Source organism: Hemitrygon akajei, chromosome 13 (assembly GCF_048418815.1).
Source record: "Hemitrygon akajei chromosome 13, sHemAka1.3, whole genome shotgun sequence".
NCBI lineage: Eukaryota > Metazoa > Chordata > Chondrichthyes > Myliobatiformes > Dasyatidae > Hemitrygon > Hemitrygon akajei.
In genome coordinates this window covers 39,661,729-39,679,662 of record NC_133136.1, presented here as the reverse complement: position 1 = coordinate 39,679,662, position 17,934 = coordinate 39,661,729, and the positions used below count along the sequence as shown (strand labels likewise).

The 17,934-nt window shown below is 38.7% G+C and overlaps 1 protein-coding gene across 1 annotated transcript in view; it reads left to right on the top strand.

Annotated features, from left to right (window-relative positions):
• Positions 1–17,934, top strand: part of dhx29 (DEAH (Asp-Glu-Ala-His) box polypeptide 29) — a 63,663-nt gene that overhangs the window by 240 nt on the left and 45,489 nt on the right. The window contains exons 2-9 of the mRNA XM_073064436.1: positions 4,155–4,234; positions 5,498–5,611; positions 8,962–9,091; positions 11,153–11,289; positions 13,043–13,192; positions 15,753–15,879; positions 16,574–16,735; positions 16,842–17,004. Of these exons, the coding sequence (XP_072920537.1) occupies positions 4,155–4,234; positions 5,498–5,611; positions 8,962–9,091; positions 11,153–11,289; positions 13,043–13,192; positions 15,753–15,879; positions 16,574–16,735; positions 16,842–17,004 (1,063 nt within the window). The remainder of the gene's footprint in view (positions 1–4,154; positions 4,235–5,497; positions 5,612–8,961; positions 9,092–11,152; positions 11,290–13,042; positions 13,193–15,752; positions 15,880–16,573; positions 16,736–16,841; positions 17,005–17,934) is intronic.

Here is a 17,934-nt window from a genome sequence, read left to right as displayed (position 1 = left end):
TGTACAGAGAGCGAAGGAGCGGGCACCGTCATTGGGACAGGGCGTTAGAGATCGTTGGTCACTGAAGTGCCCGAGGCCCAGTCGGGAAATCTTGCTTAGCTTGAGGTGTGTGGGGGAAATGCTGCCAGTGTAGCAGGCTTCCTGTGAAGTAACTGGTGAGACTGTCTCCTCACCCAGGATCGTTGAAATAGGGTTTTGGGATCTCACCAGGAGTCGAGAAAACCAATAGTTACCAGCATGAAGATGTAAAATGTGAACACGAGATTCTGCAAATGTTGGAAATACTGAGCAACACTCACCAAATGCTGGAAGACTCAGCAGGTTAGGCAGCATCGAGGGCAGGGGCTCCCTACCCTTTTTTTTCTGCCATGGACCCCTGCTGTTGATCCGAGGGGGTCTGTGCACCCCAGGTTGGGAACCCCTGATATAGGGAGTCGCAGTTTCAGCCTGGGACCCTTCATCAGTCTGAAAAGGAAGAGGGAAGAACCTAGAGTAAGAAAATGGGGACAAGGAGAAGTACAAGCTGGCAGTGATAGGCGAAACCATTTGAAGGGGGGTGTGGGAGGGGAGATGAAGTGAGAAGCTGGGAGGTGATAGGTGGTCGAGGTAAAAGGCTGAAGAGGAAATGTGATAGACCATGAGATAAAGGGAAAGAGGAGGGTCACAGAAGGAGTTGATAGGCAGGTGAGGAGAGGTGAAGTGGTAAGAAGGGAGCCAAAATGGGGAATGAAAAAAGAGAGAAGTGGGAGATAGGAGAATTGCTAGAATTTGGAGAAATCAATGTTCTTTTGTCACATTGGAAGCTACCTAGATGGAATGTGAGTTGTTGCTCCTCCAACCTGTAGTTGGCTCATCGTGGCAGCAGGGGAGGCACTGGAATGACATGTTGAAATGGGAATAGAAAGAAGAATTAAAACGGGTTGCCACTGGGAAGAACACCTACCAACATGTGTTGGCAGATAAGGAAGAGGGGAACTCAGCCCCTATTATGGTGGCGCAAAGATTGAGTGAGGGCAGTATCTTGGCAAGATAAACATCATCTAGGTATCACCATAAGAGCCTACTATAGTTAATTTGATAATTAACCAAGCTCTTGTGATGAATCTTTTTATGAAGGTTGGAACTTTATAGCATGCAATGCATAATTGAGAAAGGTGTACTACTTGAAGGAAAACTTGCCAGTTTTGGTGTTCCCATAAGCCTTCTACCCCTTATCCTTCTGGATAATAGAGACTGCAAGGTTGCTAGTGAGTTAGCAGCTCTTTTCTTAATAATGTCAGTGACTGTGGTTTTCTTAATAGTATGTTGACTGTTGGAGCTGCACTCATTCAGTAGAGTGAAGAATATGAAATTGTCTTTTAAGTTGTGCCATTGTGGCAGAAAGGTTTTGGAGTCTGGTTGTGAGTAGTCCGTGATGGAATACTTCAGCCTCTGACCTAAACTTTTGTGTCAAGTTGTGTTAAGTAATTAAATTTCTCATAATAGTTATCCCCCCACCCCACTCCCAGGCTTAGGTGATGTTTGGCTGTGATAACTAATTCCTGCAGGTGGGGTTATAATCCCCTTTTTACAGTGGTCATTGTCAGGAATTTCTGTGTTAATTTTATGTACAAGTTGCAGGCTAAATGCTGTCCAGCTTTACAGCACACTACCCCTCATATTTGAGAAGCAAAGAATAGGACTTCACATTAGCCAATCATTAGTGAGCATTCCCACGGCTGACTGACGGAAGATGTTTCTATTAACTTTTCACTTTTGACTTGTCAGTGGGGAATGTTCTACAATGGTGTGTCCTAAGTAGTTATTTACTTGGCACCTGACCAGTGTTTGCAGACTTAATTTAAGAATTAAATCAGGAGGGTGAAAAGAAGGCACGTGGTTACTCTAGCAGACAAGGTAAAGGAGAACTCCAAGGAGTTCTACAGATACTTTAAGCATAGCTAGGGATAAAATTGCTCCTCTTGAAGATCAAATTGGTCATCTATACAGAAAGGCAAAAGAGATGGGGGAGATCTTAAATGGATTTTATTCTGCATCTGTGATTTCTCGGGAGATGTGCTGGCTGTCCGTCATTTCCAACAATGATGTAACCTGTGTGGGAGGAGCTTTACAGTGGAAAATTCCGTTGCACTAGGGCAGTGCCACTCTTCAGACCTCAAAACTCTTGGTCCAAGGATGTGAAAAATCATCATGACTGGAGATTTTCTCTGCTGCAGTGGATAACCATGACTCCTTCTGTGCCTTGTCATGCCCTTCGCTCTCTATGAAGCGTTGCAACACCACCTTCTTGGCTGTTGGATCTTGTAGTTTATTTTATCTGCCTAGTCCGTTGGAACTGGCTTCGCATGCTGGGATAGGCACATCCCTGGCTGCCATCACCTGATTTAGCCCGTCTATCGAAGTGGTGTACTGTGGTGTGGTGGCTGTCGTATGCAAACAGGTGAGAGCTGGGTGGCAGGTGGGGATCAAAGGTGGATGAGCTACCCCTGGGTGGAGCACAACAAGTCTGCCACCAGAGGTGCTACCCCTCCCTGAATACCCCATACACTCAGGAAGTAGACAAAGTCTATAGAAGTGAAGTCATGGACAGATTATAGAGGAGGTGTTTGCTGCCTTGAGGAAAATTAGGGTGGATAACTCCTCTGTGCTTGACGAGGTGTTCCTTCGGACCTTGTGGGAGGTGAGTGCAAAAATTGCAGCAGCCCTAGCAGAGATATTTAAGTGTTCTTAGTCATTGATGAAGTGCTGGAGGATTGGAGGATAGCTATTTATTCTGCTGTTTAAGAAAGGTTCTAAATTAAGCTGGAAAATTATATGCCAGTGAACCTGAGATTATTAGTGGGTATGTAAGTTATTGGAAGGTATTCCAAGGGACCAGATGTATAAGTATTCAGATAGACAGGGACTTATTAGCGATAGTCAGAGTGGCTTTGTACATGGTAGGTCATGTCTAACCAATCTTGTAGACTTTTTCAAGGAAGTTACCAAGAAAGTTGATGAGGACAAGAGAGTGGATGTTGTCTACATAGACTTTAGCAAGGCCTTTGACATGGTCCCACATGGGAGATTGGTCAAGGAGGTTCAGTTGCTTAGCATTCAGGATGAGATAGTAAATTAGATTAGACATCTGCTTTATGGGAGAAGCCAGAGAATGGTAGTAGACTAGTAGACTGTGACTGGTGGTGTGCTGCAGGGTTTGGTGTTGGATCTATTATTGCTTGTCATTTGTGAATTCGTTCTGGATGATGATCTAGTAAAATGGGTCAACAAATTTGCAGATGACACCAAGATTGGGCATATAGTAGACAGCAAGGAAGGCTATCAGAGCTCATAGTGGCACCTGGACTAGCTGAAAACATGGGCTGAAGAATGGCATATGGAATTTAATGCAGACAAGGTGTTGCACTTAGAGAGGACCAATGAGGATAGGACATGAATTTGTGAGTAGGACACTGAGGAGTGTGGTAGAACAGAGGGATCTGGAAATGCAGATCCATAATTCCTTAAAAATGATGTCACATAGGGCTGTAAAGAGCTTTTGGCATATTGGACTTCATAAAGCAAAGTATTGAGTACAGGTGTTGAGATGTTATGTTGAAGTTGTATAAAATGTTGGTGAGGGTTAAGTTGGAGTATTGTGTCCAGTTTGGGTCACCTACCTACAGGAAGGATATCAATAAAATTGAAAGAGTGCAGAGAAAATTTACAAGGATGTTGCCTGGACTTTTGGATATAATTTATAGGGAAATATTAGGTTAGGACTTGGAGAGTAGGAGAATGAGTGGGAGATTTGGTAGAGGTATACAAAATTATATACAAAATAGGGTTAATACAAGCAGACATTTTCCACTGAGGTCATGGGTTAAGGGTGAAATGTTTAAGGGGAATGTGAGATGGGACTTCTTCACTCAGAGGATGGTGAGAATGTGGAACAAGCTGCCAGCAGAAGTGGTACATGTGGGTTTGATTTCAACATTTAAGAGACATTTGGATAGGTACATGGATTGGAGCACTATGAAGAGCAATGGTCCAAGTGCGGGTCAATGGGACTGGGCAGAATAATAGTTTGGCAAAGGCAGGCCGGATAGGCCAAAGAGCCTGTTTCTGTGATGTATTACTCAATGACTCTTAATTTTTAAACTTCTTTTCCTTAGGTCCAAAAACATATAGTTTTGGTGCATCCTCCTCAAATGAACTTAGTGCTGCTGGAAATTTGGACAGATCCATTCTTAAGGTAACAATAGCAATATTTTTGAAAATAATATGGTGTAGAAATGTTTTCCTTGGTTGTATAGAATATACTTGTCGGTAAGCTTCGATGAAAACAAGTTTCTGAAATGAAGTACCATGCTGTTTTTTTTTCTCATTTATTGCATGTTTGCAAGACAAAAAATGTTTTTACTGCTTGAGTAGAATAAATTCCTCTAGATCTGAAATGGAATTACAGAATAAACCTTGCTTCTATACTGTTTCCTTGGAACATCCCACTACAGTTGGAAAATGTAAATTGCTTATGTTCATTTCAGACTGGATAAAAATTGCATTCATGAATGATGGTATGAAACATCCATGGTATTGTCATTTATTCCTTTCTTGTGTTTTAAAGCTATCTCACTTGTGATACAAGCATGCTAATATAATTATTACAAATAAACTTGGGCTTCCAGCCAGTTTCAGGTGTCTGTTTTTAACCAATGTGTCAATGACAAACTCTGCCATCTTCATCAGGGATGATGCCTGGGCGTGTCTAGTCCGGTGGCATTTATACACCCATTGTCTGTCCCTCCTGATTGGTTAGTCCTCAGCAGGTCAGGTTTCTGCTGTCCCACCATGTTTACAATTGAATTCTAGTTCTTAGAGCGAGACCTTCATCTTTCTTTAAATTCCTTTCTTCTAGTTTTATTTCAATTGGTATATTGCAATGGCCATAGGATTGACTTCAGCACAAAGCTAATGTCCCATGTCAAAGGCTTTTGGGACCGTGTGGTGAAGGAAGCATTGAAATAAAACTAGAGGAAAAGAATTTAAAGAAAGATGAAGGTCTCACTCTAAATATTGTTGGTTAAAATCAATATCTGCACCTGGCTGGAAGCTCATGAACAGTTTTTGTCAAATACGCCAGGAAAGCACTAGATCCTTTTTCAATATAATTATTTTTAGCAGTTGCCACAAGAAATGAATGTACTTTGTAATAAGTGAAACTTGGATTTAAAATTTAGCATGATAAAATTACTTAAATTATTATTGAATTTCTAGTGGGGAGTAAAAGCACATGGTATTATTTTCAGTCAAATCCTTTTTAATTGATCTTTCATTATTTGATCTTTGATATAACTGCACTGTGTGTTCGTATTCATAACAGTGAGAGTACACAATGTGTAGTGGTTAATGGTATTTAAGGATTTGACATTTAATTACCCATGTTGGGTAGAAAGAAAGTAATGATGCATTGTCATTGTTAATTGGGACTTTTTAAAGATCATTTATAATTTTTTAGGTGGTCATTAAACCTGATTTGGAAAAAAAAGTTATTGGATTGATCAACCAATTCAAAACACAGCACAGCAAATCAGGAACCATATCTGGAAGGCTCACAGCTAAGAAGCTACAGGTAATGGCATTTGATCTTCTGCTGACTGGTATTTCAATGGTTTAAGGAATCTTTAGATAGTAACTACAGTTATTCCAAGTCAAATTACACTGGCCAGAATTAGGCCATCAAATCTGCTCCGCCATTTGATTCCCGTAACCTTTCACTCCCTGACCTGTCAAGAATCAATCAAGTTCTGCTTTAAATACACCTAGTAACCTGGCCTCCACAACTTCCTGTGGCAATAAATTCCCCAAATTCACCACCCTCTGCCATGAGACATGGGAGCAGGGTTAGGCTTTTCAGCTCATCGAATCTACTCCGCCATTCCATCATGGCTGATCCCGGATTCCACCCAACCCCATCCACGTGCTTTCTCACCATATCCTTTGATACCTGACAAATCAGGAAATATCAACTTCTGCCTTAAACATACCCACAGACTTGGCCTCCACCAGAGTCTGTGGCAGAGCATTCCACAGGTTCACTACTCTCTGGCTAAAAATTCCTCCTTGCCTCTGTTCTAAAAGATCACCCCTCAGTTTTGAGGCTGTGCCCTCTAGTTCTGGGTACCCTCACTCATGTGAAACATCCTTTCCACATCCACCCTTTCTAGTCCTTTCAACATTCAGTGGGTTTCAATGAGATTCCACCCCCTCACCCCCTGTATTCTTTTGAATTCCGCTGAGTACAGCCCAAAGTTGCCAAATGCTCCTCATATGTCAAACACTTCATTCTCAGAATCATCCTTGTGAACCTCCTCTGGACTCACTTCAATAACAACACATTCTTTTTGAGATACGGACCCCAAAACTGTTGATGATGCTCCCAAGTGCAGCCTGAATAGTGTCTCATTAAGCCTCCACGTTATAATCTCAGCATCACTGTTCTAATTGGATGTCCCTCTATTGAGGTTGAACCCTCTGGTCCTAGACTCCCCCACCTAGGAAACATCCTCTCCACATATACTCGACCTAAAGCCTAGACTCTAGGCCCTTCAACATTTGATAGGTTTCAAATAGATTCTACCCCCCACCCCCCAACATTGTTCTAAATTCCAGCAAGTACAGACCCAGTGTCATCAACCATTTCTCATATGATAAGCCTTTCATTCCTGGAATTATTTTAATGAACCTTTTTTGAACCTGCTCCAATATCTACGCATCCTTTTGTAGATAAAGGCCCCGAAACAGCTCTCAATACTGCACAAGTGAGGCCTCACCAGAGCCTTATAAAGCCTCAGCATTGCATCTTTGTTTTTGTATTCTAGTTCTCTCAAAATAAATGCTAACATTGCATTTGCCTTTCTCATCACCAATTTCAACCGGCGAGTTAACCAATTTAACCTTTAGGGAATCCTGCATGAGAACTCTTATGCCAAAGTGCATGACCATATACTTCCCAACACCATCCATCTGCCACTTTGCCCACTGTATTCCATCTGCCAGTACTTCGCTCTCTTTATTTCCTACTAAAATATCTACTTTACTGTGTTGATATATCTGAAAAAATATAGATCAGTTTTATAACACATTGCAGGTTTCATTTCAATAGTGCCTGTTTTGCCACAAGGAGCTTTCTTAAAATAATTAGCAAGATAATTTTAAGGTTTGTAAATTATCATGCAAAATAGTACCCAAATGTTAGTAAGATACAGTAAAAGATTCAAAGGTTCATTTTATTATCAATGTATGCAGAATACAACTCTGAAATTTGCCTTCTCCAGATAGCCATAGAATTCAGAAAACCATAGAAATGGTTGAAGAAAGACCCCAATGCTCTAATTGATGAGAAATGTAGTCAATCATGGCCCCTCATTTCATTTCTGAGCTTCTCCTCGTAGCTCAAGATCTCATTTCTCTCTAGCATTTTCCCAGGGACACCAAAGCACTAGCTCACTTGATCAGACTACAGGTTGTAAGTCCAAGGCTCCCAACAGTTTCAAAAACAAAATTAAGCTAAAAAGAATAAGTAGAAGACATAGAAAAACTGAAATGATTGACTAATCTGGAAGATATTCTCCAAGGAATCGTCATTCGCTGGTGCCATCTTGACTGGATCTAATGAGCTTCAATAAGCTACTATCCATTTGTTCAGAAATCTTGATGAATCTTCATTCAACCTGCTCATTAGTTATCTATGATCTATCAGTGGATCCTTGTGTCTGTGAGGTGGACTGTATTACTGGGAATGTGGCCCAAAAGTGTGGGGTGGGTAAGAGTTGGAGAAAGCTTATGTGAGCTGAAACTTGTACTTTGAAACTCCCCCACTTCTGTTACCCTAGGCTCCCTTTAAGTATATCAGATCTGTTTCCTACACCCAAAAAGTCACTGGGTTCACTGAAAAAATAAGCTATTATATTAAAATAGCATACACAATACCCTGCAACAGGACTTAGAATGTGGTGGGGAGATAGTGGGCTGACACATTGTCTGGCAGGTGATGGTAGAAGCAGGTGAGGACAAGGGTGATAAGCAGGTGGAGCCTGATGTTGGTGGGGGAGAGGCGCTGTTGAGAAACGGCAGCTGGTGGATGATGGGTAGAGACATAAGAAGAGATAAAAAGTGTGGGGGAGGGCAAATAGAACCAAATGTGGGGAGCAATAGGTTGAAAGTAATTACAGATGTTGGAAGATGATCAACAAACCAGATGCCATTTCAGCTCCCCATTGCCACACTTGGCCATCCGTCCCTATCCTTCTCCACTGTCAGAGTGAGGCCAAGTGCAAACTAGAAGAACAACACATCATATTCCACCTGGTAGCCTATTATGAAAATTGTATTTTCCAATTTCAAGTAGCCCTCATACCGTCTTCCTTTCTCTCTCTCATTCTGATCCACCCAGCTTTTCTCTCTTCCCTTTTTTCCATCCCTGCCACCAGTTTATTCCGTCTGTCTATCATTCATACCTTTAATCTACTAGGTCTCTTTAACCTTCCCCAACTGATTCCATTTGCCCACTCTCTCTCCTTGCCCACCAGTTTCCAGATTTGGCCCAGGAATACTGCTGAGGCCAGGGCTGAACTCTGGAACACCAGGTATCAGGATCAAGTGTGGGTTTGTGGGTAGAGTTACAGTCTGGAGTGCTTGAACACTTTTTGCTCCCTTTAAACTCATTGCTACTCTGGCACTGCCCAAGTTCGCATGATGAGATTAACTGCATGGTTCCAAGTTAGACTGGGGAGGGGGATGTTATGTAATCGTTTTCATTGACATTGTCTGCTACCATTGTAAACATTCTTTCAAGATTATAACTTTCACTGAAGATACTGAGTCTTGAAATTTAATTAGATTTTTAATTTGAATGCTGGTTGAAAATGTAAAGTGTGGTTGTGTGAAGATGGACCTCTGAACTGTATGTTATTTCTTTAGGATTTATATTCAGCTTTGGAAGAATTTTCATTTCGGGCACAAGACATTGAAGAAGCCATGAAAAATACTGTTGTTTATGGTGGAGACCTGCATTCTGCTTTGGATTGGTTGTGTTTGAATCTTCCCGATGGTAGGTTAATTGTATAAGGATTTACTGTTAAATTCCTATGGATTCATTTGTAGTAAAAATGAAATGTGGACACTGTGCCATCTCCGGAAATTGCTGGTAGTTCTTCACGCTCTCATTAAGTGGTCAGGCATAATCATATTCCAACATTTTTAATGAGTTTTTAGTGTCAGACTTGTGTTTATAATAATTAACAAGGACTTTTTTTAATAATTAACAATGACAATGGTGCAAAGCTGTATGGGTCCTAATGCCCTTCCCTTGGACAATATCCATGGCATGGAGAGGGGAGACTTGCAGCTTGAGCAACTGCGGTCTTCCATTTAAAAAAAACCTTGCTCAGGCTTGTGCCCTGGAAACTTTCCAAGGTGCAAATCTATGGTATATCGAGACTATCGGAAGCCTATGTACATTCTTTCATTATATTCCAGATGACAAAAAGTGTCAGTTGGAGTATAATTTGAGGACATGCAAGTCCATTTGGATCAGGGAAAGAAGTATTTTTTTAATGGTATGAGATTGAGAAATGTTATTCAGAAGAATCTAGGGGGTCTGCATGAGTCCTGGAAAGCTAACTTGCAGGTGCAGCAAACTGTTTAGAGATAAATGTCATAGGCTTTTTACAAAGCAATTGATTTACAAGAGTAGAAATGTCTTGTTGCAGATATATAGATTCTTGCTTAGGCAATATTTGGAATATTGTGTAGAATTCTGCTAATTTTACTGAAGGTTCAAAACATAATACAGTGGATTCCAGTTAATTGGGCCATTGGTTAATCAGGGCAGCTGCTTATTTGGGCCAACACTTAAAGAACAAACATAAATCAAGAAAATAGTCAGGATTCTCTTTGCATATCTGGGACAATATGCCACTTAATTGGGACAGGAGACTGTTGCCAAACAGTTTCTAACTAGTGTCATTTGCATGCACATCATGTGGTCGTTAGACACTATATGCTTACACCAAACAGCTTTTAAATAGCATCAGTTGCATGTGCTTGTGTTCAAAAAACAGTGTGTTTTGTCACTGATAATTGGTGAAAATAAGCAGTAAGACAATTTAGATCTGTTTTGTTCAATGCGGTTTCAAGCATTTAGTCTTGGAAATGCCAGAAACAGTGAGGAGTGAAAATCAGATGATTTCATTACTTCAAGTTAGGAATTACAAAGAATTTGAAGGTATCGACAGTCATCTTGAATGTTATCTTTGGTCCCCACCGGACACTCAGCTCTCACTTGTGGCTCCAAGTAGCTGTTTACATGCAACAGTGGCCAGACACCAGTACGATATTTTGACAGGCAAGCTAAACCAGTAGTGTACCAGCAGGTCTCATACCCCCAGTGAGATAGGGACATGCCTGTCCTAGCATGCGAAGTCAGCTTTGGCAGATCAGATCTGCAGTGAGATCCAACAGCCAAGCAGGGGTTTCTGCAATGCTACATGGAGGTCGAAGGGCATGAAAAGGCACAGAAGTCATATTCATCCACTGCAACCTGGGACCTCAGTTGTGATGTCCACTCGTCCTGCTGGACCCAGACATCCAGGGTCAAGAGAGTGGAACTGCCTCAGCTTTTCCATTTTAAAAACTCTCCCACACACGTTTCCTGTCATCATCGGATATGACAGACCACCACCAGTAGTATTGGTAGTGTTCTCATTTGTTCTGTATTGTACTTACATACATGATCTGTTACTCAGTTAAACAGAAGTTTGCCTTCTTTTGATACCTTTTTAACAATTTCCATGAAACTTTGGCTAATTGAGGCAGCTGCTTAATTGGGCGAAAATGGACTGGACCGAGGTGTCCCAATTAACTGGAATCCACTATTCATGAAAAAGAAAAGGGTCTGCATTTGGGGCAACAGAATTCGGGATCTTTGCATGTAGGTATTGTAGACATTTACACACATCCTAGTTATAACTACATGCAACCTTGTCAGCTTTATATATTTAGTGGATTTCACAAAGAATTGGGTTTTTATTTAAGTGATTTTAAATTGGAATGGTTTAATTGGATTAGGAGTGAAGTTAATTCAGAGAAACATGATATTTCTTTCTACAAGAGTCGCTACCTGATGGATTCAGTCAGAAACTGCAGGAAGAAGAGACTAAGAGCAAGCCCAAATTTCAAATGCCTGTAAAGTGTGCAACAAACCATGAAGTATCTGAGAAAAAGTGCAATGACAATCCTCAGGCAAAGGTGAGAATATTAAACCTGTTTCTATTTCATTATTCTAGCAAAGAGGCTAATTTTGTTTTTTTAAATGAGTTATGCTTGTTCCCTCCTATACCATGACACTATACTCCATGATGGTGTTTAGGTTGTACTTGGACTTCCAACTTTCCTCCTTTATCAAATATTCTGCCAGTTTCTCATTAAGTGGCTCTGTATTATTTTCCTCTACTATTCCCTGCAGTAGGAAGATCCCCATTCTTTCCAAATCCACCATGAATTGTATCTTGTGAGTTCCTTGTGTTGATATCTTGGAGACAAATTATAATACCTTGTATGTTTCTACTTTTAGCTTTTTTTCATACTTGTAATTTTATTCTTTGCCTCAAATTTTAGCTTTCAACAGATTAGTCCCATCTGCTCAACCTTTCCTTTTAGGTGCACTCTTGTATTTCAACTATTTATGCAGAGAGAGGTGACTGATTCCTTTTGTAAGGAACAGAATTAGGATTCTAAATTAGGTCTATATAAGGCCATAAACAAAGGAGCATAATTAGGCCATTCAGCCCATTGAGTCTGCTCCTCCACTCAATCATAGCAGTTTTTACTCTCAACCCCATTCTCCTGCCTTCTCCCTGTAACCTTTGATGCCCTTACTAATTGAGAATCTATCAATCTCTGGTTTAAATATGGTCGATTCGGATCAATCTTATTTGGGTCAACTCTTTAAGAACAAAAACTAATCAAGAAAATAGCAGGGATTCCCTTCGCTTATTTGGGATGCTTTGCCACTTCATTAGGGCAAACTTGCCGAACAGTTCCTTACTAGTATCAGTTGCGTGCACTTGTGTGGCCATTAGACACTACACCATGCTTGGAGCAAACAGATTTTAAATAGCATCAGTTGCATGTGTTTGTATTCAAAAAGCAGTGATTTTTGTCACTGATAGATGGTGAGAAATAAGGGGTTAGACAATACTTCATGTTAGGAGCTATAATGAATTTGAAGGTATCAATGATCATCTTGAACGTTGCAATGAAAATGCAGATTTAGAGGATGTAATTGTCGAAAGGATTGTATGAAAGTAGTCCATCCTGAACTCTGAACATCCTCTACATAGCACCATCCAGAGACAGAGAAGCAGTTTCAGCGACAGGTTACTATCGATGCAATGCTCCTCAGACAGGATGAAGAGGTCAATACTCCCCAATGCCATTAGGCTTTACAATTCTACCGCCAGGACTTAAGAACTTTTTAAAAGCTATTATTAATGCTTTTTGAGATAGTGATTTAGATGCATATCATATTTTTTTTTACTGAGTTAAGTATTGTATGTTATTAGTTTTGCTACAACAAGTGTATGGGACATTGGAAAAAAAGTTGAATTTCCCCATGGGGATGAATAATATCTATCTATCTATCTATCTATCATTATCTACACTAGATAATGAAATGCTGATGTTATTTGCAGTCACTCAAAAGAACACAGCAGCATACAATGACTTAATTCCTCCAATAACTGTTAGGAACTAAAACACAGTTTTATATTGTAGTAGTAATGATATTTTAATTTGTTCTGTATTTCATTTAAATACATAATCAATTTGATGGTAGTTTGTTTTTTCGTACTTTTTAACTATTTCCATGAAACTATTTGCGGCAGCCACTTAATTGGTCCAAAATGTACTGGTCTCAATTTATCCCAATTAACTGAAATTCACTGTATACCCAATCTGAAGATGAAGAATTTTAAGTTGCTATATATTGCTTTGATGATAGACAGCCGAAAATCAAAGCTCCCAAGTGAGCATGAAGGATTGGATTTTACAATATGCTGAAGCAGCAAGCAGTGGGAGTGACGATGAAGAAATCAATCAGGATAACCAAGTACCTGAAAAAAATTATGAAGAGGAAGAATACTTTGATCCAGTGAGTATAAAAATTGTTAGTGTCTTTCTAGCTTAGAAGTAACATAGTAGTTCATTGGAAAATGAAATGCCATCCATGGATTATGATTTCAGGTTCAAGACTTTTATCATAGACGTACGTGCTCGGGTATAAGTGGCATAAAAATAGTTTGTTGCAACAGTTGTACAATAAATTACAAATATAAGTTAACATAAACTTAAAGTAATATAAATTATACATAACTTGAACAAAAAAAATGTAGTCCAAGGTAGTATTGGGGTGTTTCAAGTTGCTTCAAGAACCAAATGGGATGTTGAAACTTTGATCTGTAGGTCCTTGGGGTCCTATATCTAATGGGACCATCACGGAAAAGGGCATGGTGGGGTTCATTAATGATGTAGTTGTCACCTCTTGTAAATGTCATTGATGGTGGGAAGTGTTGTACCCATGATGGCTGAGTCTACTACTCTGTAGTCTCTTACATTTCTGCTGTGTGTTATTTGAGTTTCCGTTCCTGGCTGTGATACAACCGGTCAGAATGTTTTCCAGTGTCTATAGAAGTTTGACATCTTCAATGTAATGCTAAATCTTCTTAAACTTCTAAGAAGACAGAGACACTGGTACACTGTCTTCATTCTTGCATCTATGTGCTCAGCCCAGAATAGATACTCTTGAAATATTGACATCCAGGAATGTGTAGCTAGCTGCTCACCTTAGCATTGCAGATTCTTCAATTAGTGTGTGTTTGCCTGACTTTCCCATGCTGAAGTTCACAATCAGTTCCTTGGCTTTGCTGGCATTGAGCACAAATGTTACTATGAAACACAAAGGAGATGGATGGCATGTTCTTGTTTTTCTTTAATTATAAATTGTTAAACATTTACATGTAAGCTAGTATTACAATAATACTATTGTTTATAGTTTCTATGTAATAATTGAAATCTCAGACAATCTTAGTCAATTAATTGCATACTTCCCAGCAATTTTTTGTGAAAATTCTTTTTAACCATTTGTGTGCCTTCTATTTTTTTTTGACTCAAACACTTGCTGGAATTCTCAAGACTTTCATATATCTAAGCAAATTATTTTCAATATGTCACATTTTTCTACTTTAAAACTTGCTTTTGATTTTCTTGCATTTCAACAATGACTAAGTTTGTTATAATATAGATAGATAAAGGAAATCATGTAGTTGCACTTTATCCCACATTCTGTTGTTCTACTTTACATAGAATGGTGCTACACAATACAGATCCTTCAGGCAGACTTCTAAAGTATTCCAAGGTTATTCTAATGCTTCCCTGCCACGTAGCTCTCAATTTTTCTTTCATCCATGTGCCTAAGTTTCTTAAATATCCCCAATGTATCTACCACTACCACCACCTCATGCAATCACCTCTCTCTCTGTATAAATAAACAACCTCTCACATGTATGTTCCTCCAGTCACATTTATATAAAAAAAACAACTACCACCTCCAGTTACCTTAAAATTATGCCCACTTGTATTAGGCATTTCAGCTCTGGATAAAAGGCTGTCCACTCTATCTATGCCTTATCAACTTAGAAAAATTAGGTTTAATATTGCTGACATATGTCATGAAATTCATTGTTTTGTGGCAGTGATACATTGTAATAGATAGTAATAAAAAAGTTAAATTACAATAAGTACAGTATGTATAAAAATAGATAGTGCAAACAAGAGGAAAAATTACTGAGTAAGTGTTCAGGTCCATTGACCATTCAGAAATCTGATGGTGGAGGGGAAGAAGCTGTTCCTGAAATCTCAATCAAGCCACTCATCCTCTTTCACTCCAAAGGCAAAACCCTAGCCTGCTCAACATTACCTTGTGGCTCTTGAGCTCAATACCCTGACTAATGAAGGCCAATGCTTCAATCTCCTTAACCATCCTATCAATTTGCATGGACCCCAAGGTCCCTCTGTTCTTCCACTCTGCTAGGAATCCTCCCCTTAACCCTTACTCTGCCTTCAGTTTTCCAGTTTAAACTCCATCTGTCACCTCTCAGCCCAGCCCTGCATCCTATCAGTGTCCAATTGTAATCTACAACAACCTTCTACACTCTACACAATGCCACCCATTTTTCTGTCATCTGCAAATTTACTAATCTACCCATCCACTTCCTCATCCAAATCACTTATAAAAATCACAAAGAGCAGAGGACCTAGAACATATCTCTGGTCACCAGCCTCCAGGCAGAAGATGTCCCATCTACTAATACCCTCTACCATTTGTAGGCAAGCCAATTCTGAGTCCAAATGGCTAAGTTTCCTTAGATTCCATGCCTCCTAGCTTTCTGAATGAGCCTTTTGTTTTGCATACTGTTCATATAGATCGATTTATTATATAGTCCATCAGTATATATGACAATAAATCAATTCCACTTTGAAAAATGAAACAAAAATAGTTACACTCAAATAATTGGAAGAGTTGGATGGTACCTTTTGTTTCTTACCAGAATTTCAGAACTCGGTCAAAACATACTTGGCATAAAGTGTTTATGTATTTAAGAACACAGACTATGATAGCATTTTAATAGATTTTCATTTCTATTATTAAATAGAATACTCTTTACTTGGAGCTGACAGCAAAACTACTTGATACCAAAGACCGGGCACTGTTGTTTAAGCAAAATAATAACAAACATGCTCAAAGAGAAGCAGGTGAAAGAATTAAGAATCTCCAGCAGGGTAAGATTTATTAAATAATTTTATCGAAGCTTCTCTGTGAACCCAAACAGATCCCAAATGCTCCATCAAAATAATCCTGCTGTGATTCTTCTCCAAAGTGTACTTTATTTGAAAGTAATGTCTTTGTATATGTGTGTACTTTTTAAATGAAATGCTCTCCCTATTGTGGGTTTGTTTTCTTGATTTGTATGAACATCATAGATCCTACAGCATTATTCGTACAAAGTCAGAAAATAATTCATTCTTATGTTTAATTGTGATAATATTGAGCTAGCAATCATCAACCAACAGTCGTTGGCCTCTCAAACTTTGCTTTTATCAGGATTAAATTGCATTTTACCTGCTGATCAATATCTTCCTGTAATAATGCCTGTAACCATTTTCTGGTTTTGTGGATAGTGAGGAGAATAACATTGTGCAAGTCAGTAGTTTAACAACAAATTGGATTAAGCTGGTTTCAAAAAAAGTGAACTGTTAATTTTTCGGTAAATACTTGAAAGGCATAAAAATGGTGAATATAGGTTGTAAATGATTCCGTAATATCAAAACAATTTGCAACTTTGGAATAGTTCTTGCTGAATTTTGCTGTACTGTAAGTCAATAGAACTGAATTTTTGATATTATTAACACATAGTAGTTTGACCTTGTTCTTGCATGTACTATAAAATGGTCTATTTTTAAAATTTTATTGTAGAGATTAAAGAGTTGGAAAAACATCCTGCTTTTAATCCTTCAATAAAGATGGCTGATTTTAAAAAGACTGACAAAAGCTCTACCAAACCTTTTGATGAAGCACATGGTGGTGCCCTTAATTTAAATTTTCCAGAAGAATCTGCACAGAAAGTAAAAGAAGAAAGTAAGTATGCAAATAATCTCATAACTCTAATTTGATATTGTATTTCAGAACACATTTTGAAAATAATAGGGGTTTTTAAATTATTTTGCCCTGTTAATTGTTACAGCAAAACATGAACCAAAGGATGTGCGGAACTTTGACTACTCGTCGCGAAGTTGGACTGGTAAATCTCCCAAGCAGTTTCTGATTGACTGGTGCCGGAAAAACATCCCCACTGGTCCAGCTCCAAACTATCGAAAAATCCCTGTGGGTAGATTCTGGAAGTGTAGGTTTGTGTGTTTTGTTGTACTACCTGTGAGAAATTATAAAAGATAATATCTTACCAAACCTCCACCCATCATTATAACGTTTGTTCAAAGACAATTTGTTTCACTCATCCAATGCACATTTCTTTTTTTATTCACGGAATTATTGCAATCTAGTTGTAATCACAGCTTTTTGTTTAAAACAACTTTTATCCTCCTCTTTGTTTTCTTTACCTTTCATTTTTTCCAGTTATTCCTTATCGTACTCTGTCTCCTTAGTGTCGAGTGTTGGTTTTGGTATTCTTTCCTTTTTACATGTACCTTGTATCTGGAGATGAAAATTAGCTTCCAGAGCATAGAATTTATGTTAATTTCATTGCTTGATAATATTGCTGATATAAAGCTTTTATTTGATTTCTTTTAATTTTGAAGTGCAAGTTTATCTGTATTGATGGCAGACCTGTTGATGTGGGTTCAGTTATTGCACTTATGAATAGCCCTATTTTAGAACAAATATGTCTGTTAATACATTCCCTCTAAATGCAAGTATTAATATTATATTAGTTTTTAATTAAAATTCTATTTAATGATGCTTATAAATCCTCATGGGTCTTGGTCTGCCTTTTTTGTAAGATAAACATTTATTAGGTTTTCTATTCTATAATTAAACATTTAGGTAAAATTTGAGCTGTGCTCAATTTTGACGCTGTAGTATTTGCTATTTTGAAAATTGTGTATAATTTTGAAGTTTAGGTGTAGAATGGTGGGACTGTTAATTTGAGATTCAGTCAATGGCATCAATCTATTAGAGGCCATTGCTTTACCAAGCTATTTAGCCTGAGTTATCTTTAGAAAAATCTACCCAAGTTGCTTCATGATGAAAAAAGAATAGAAATGTTTCTGTGGAGTATGAGCCTGGTTGGAAATGCAAGCCTGCTGTTATTTGCTTGGTAT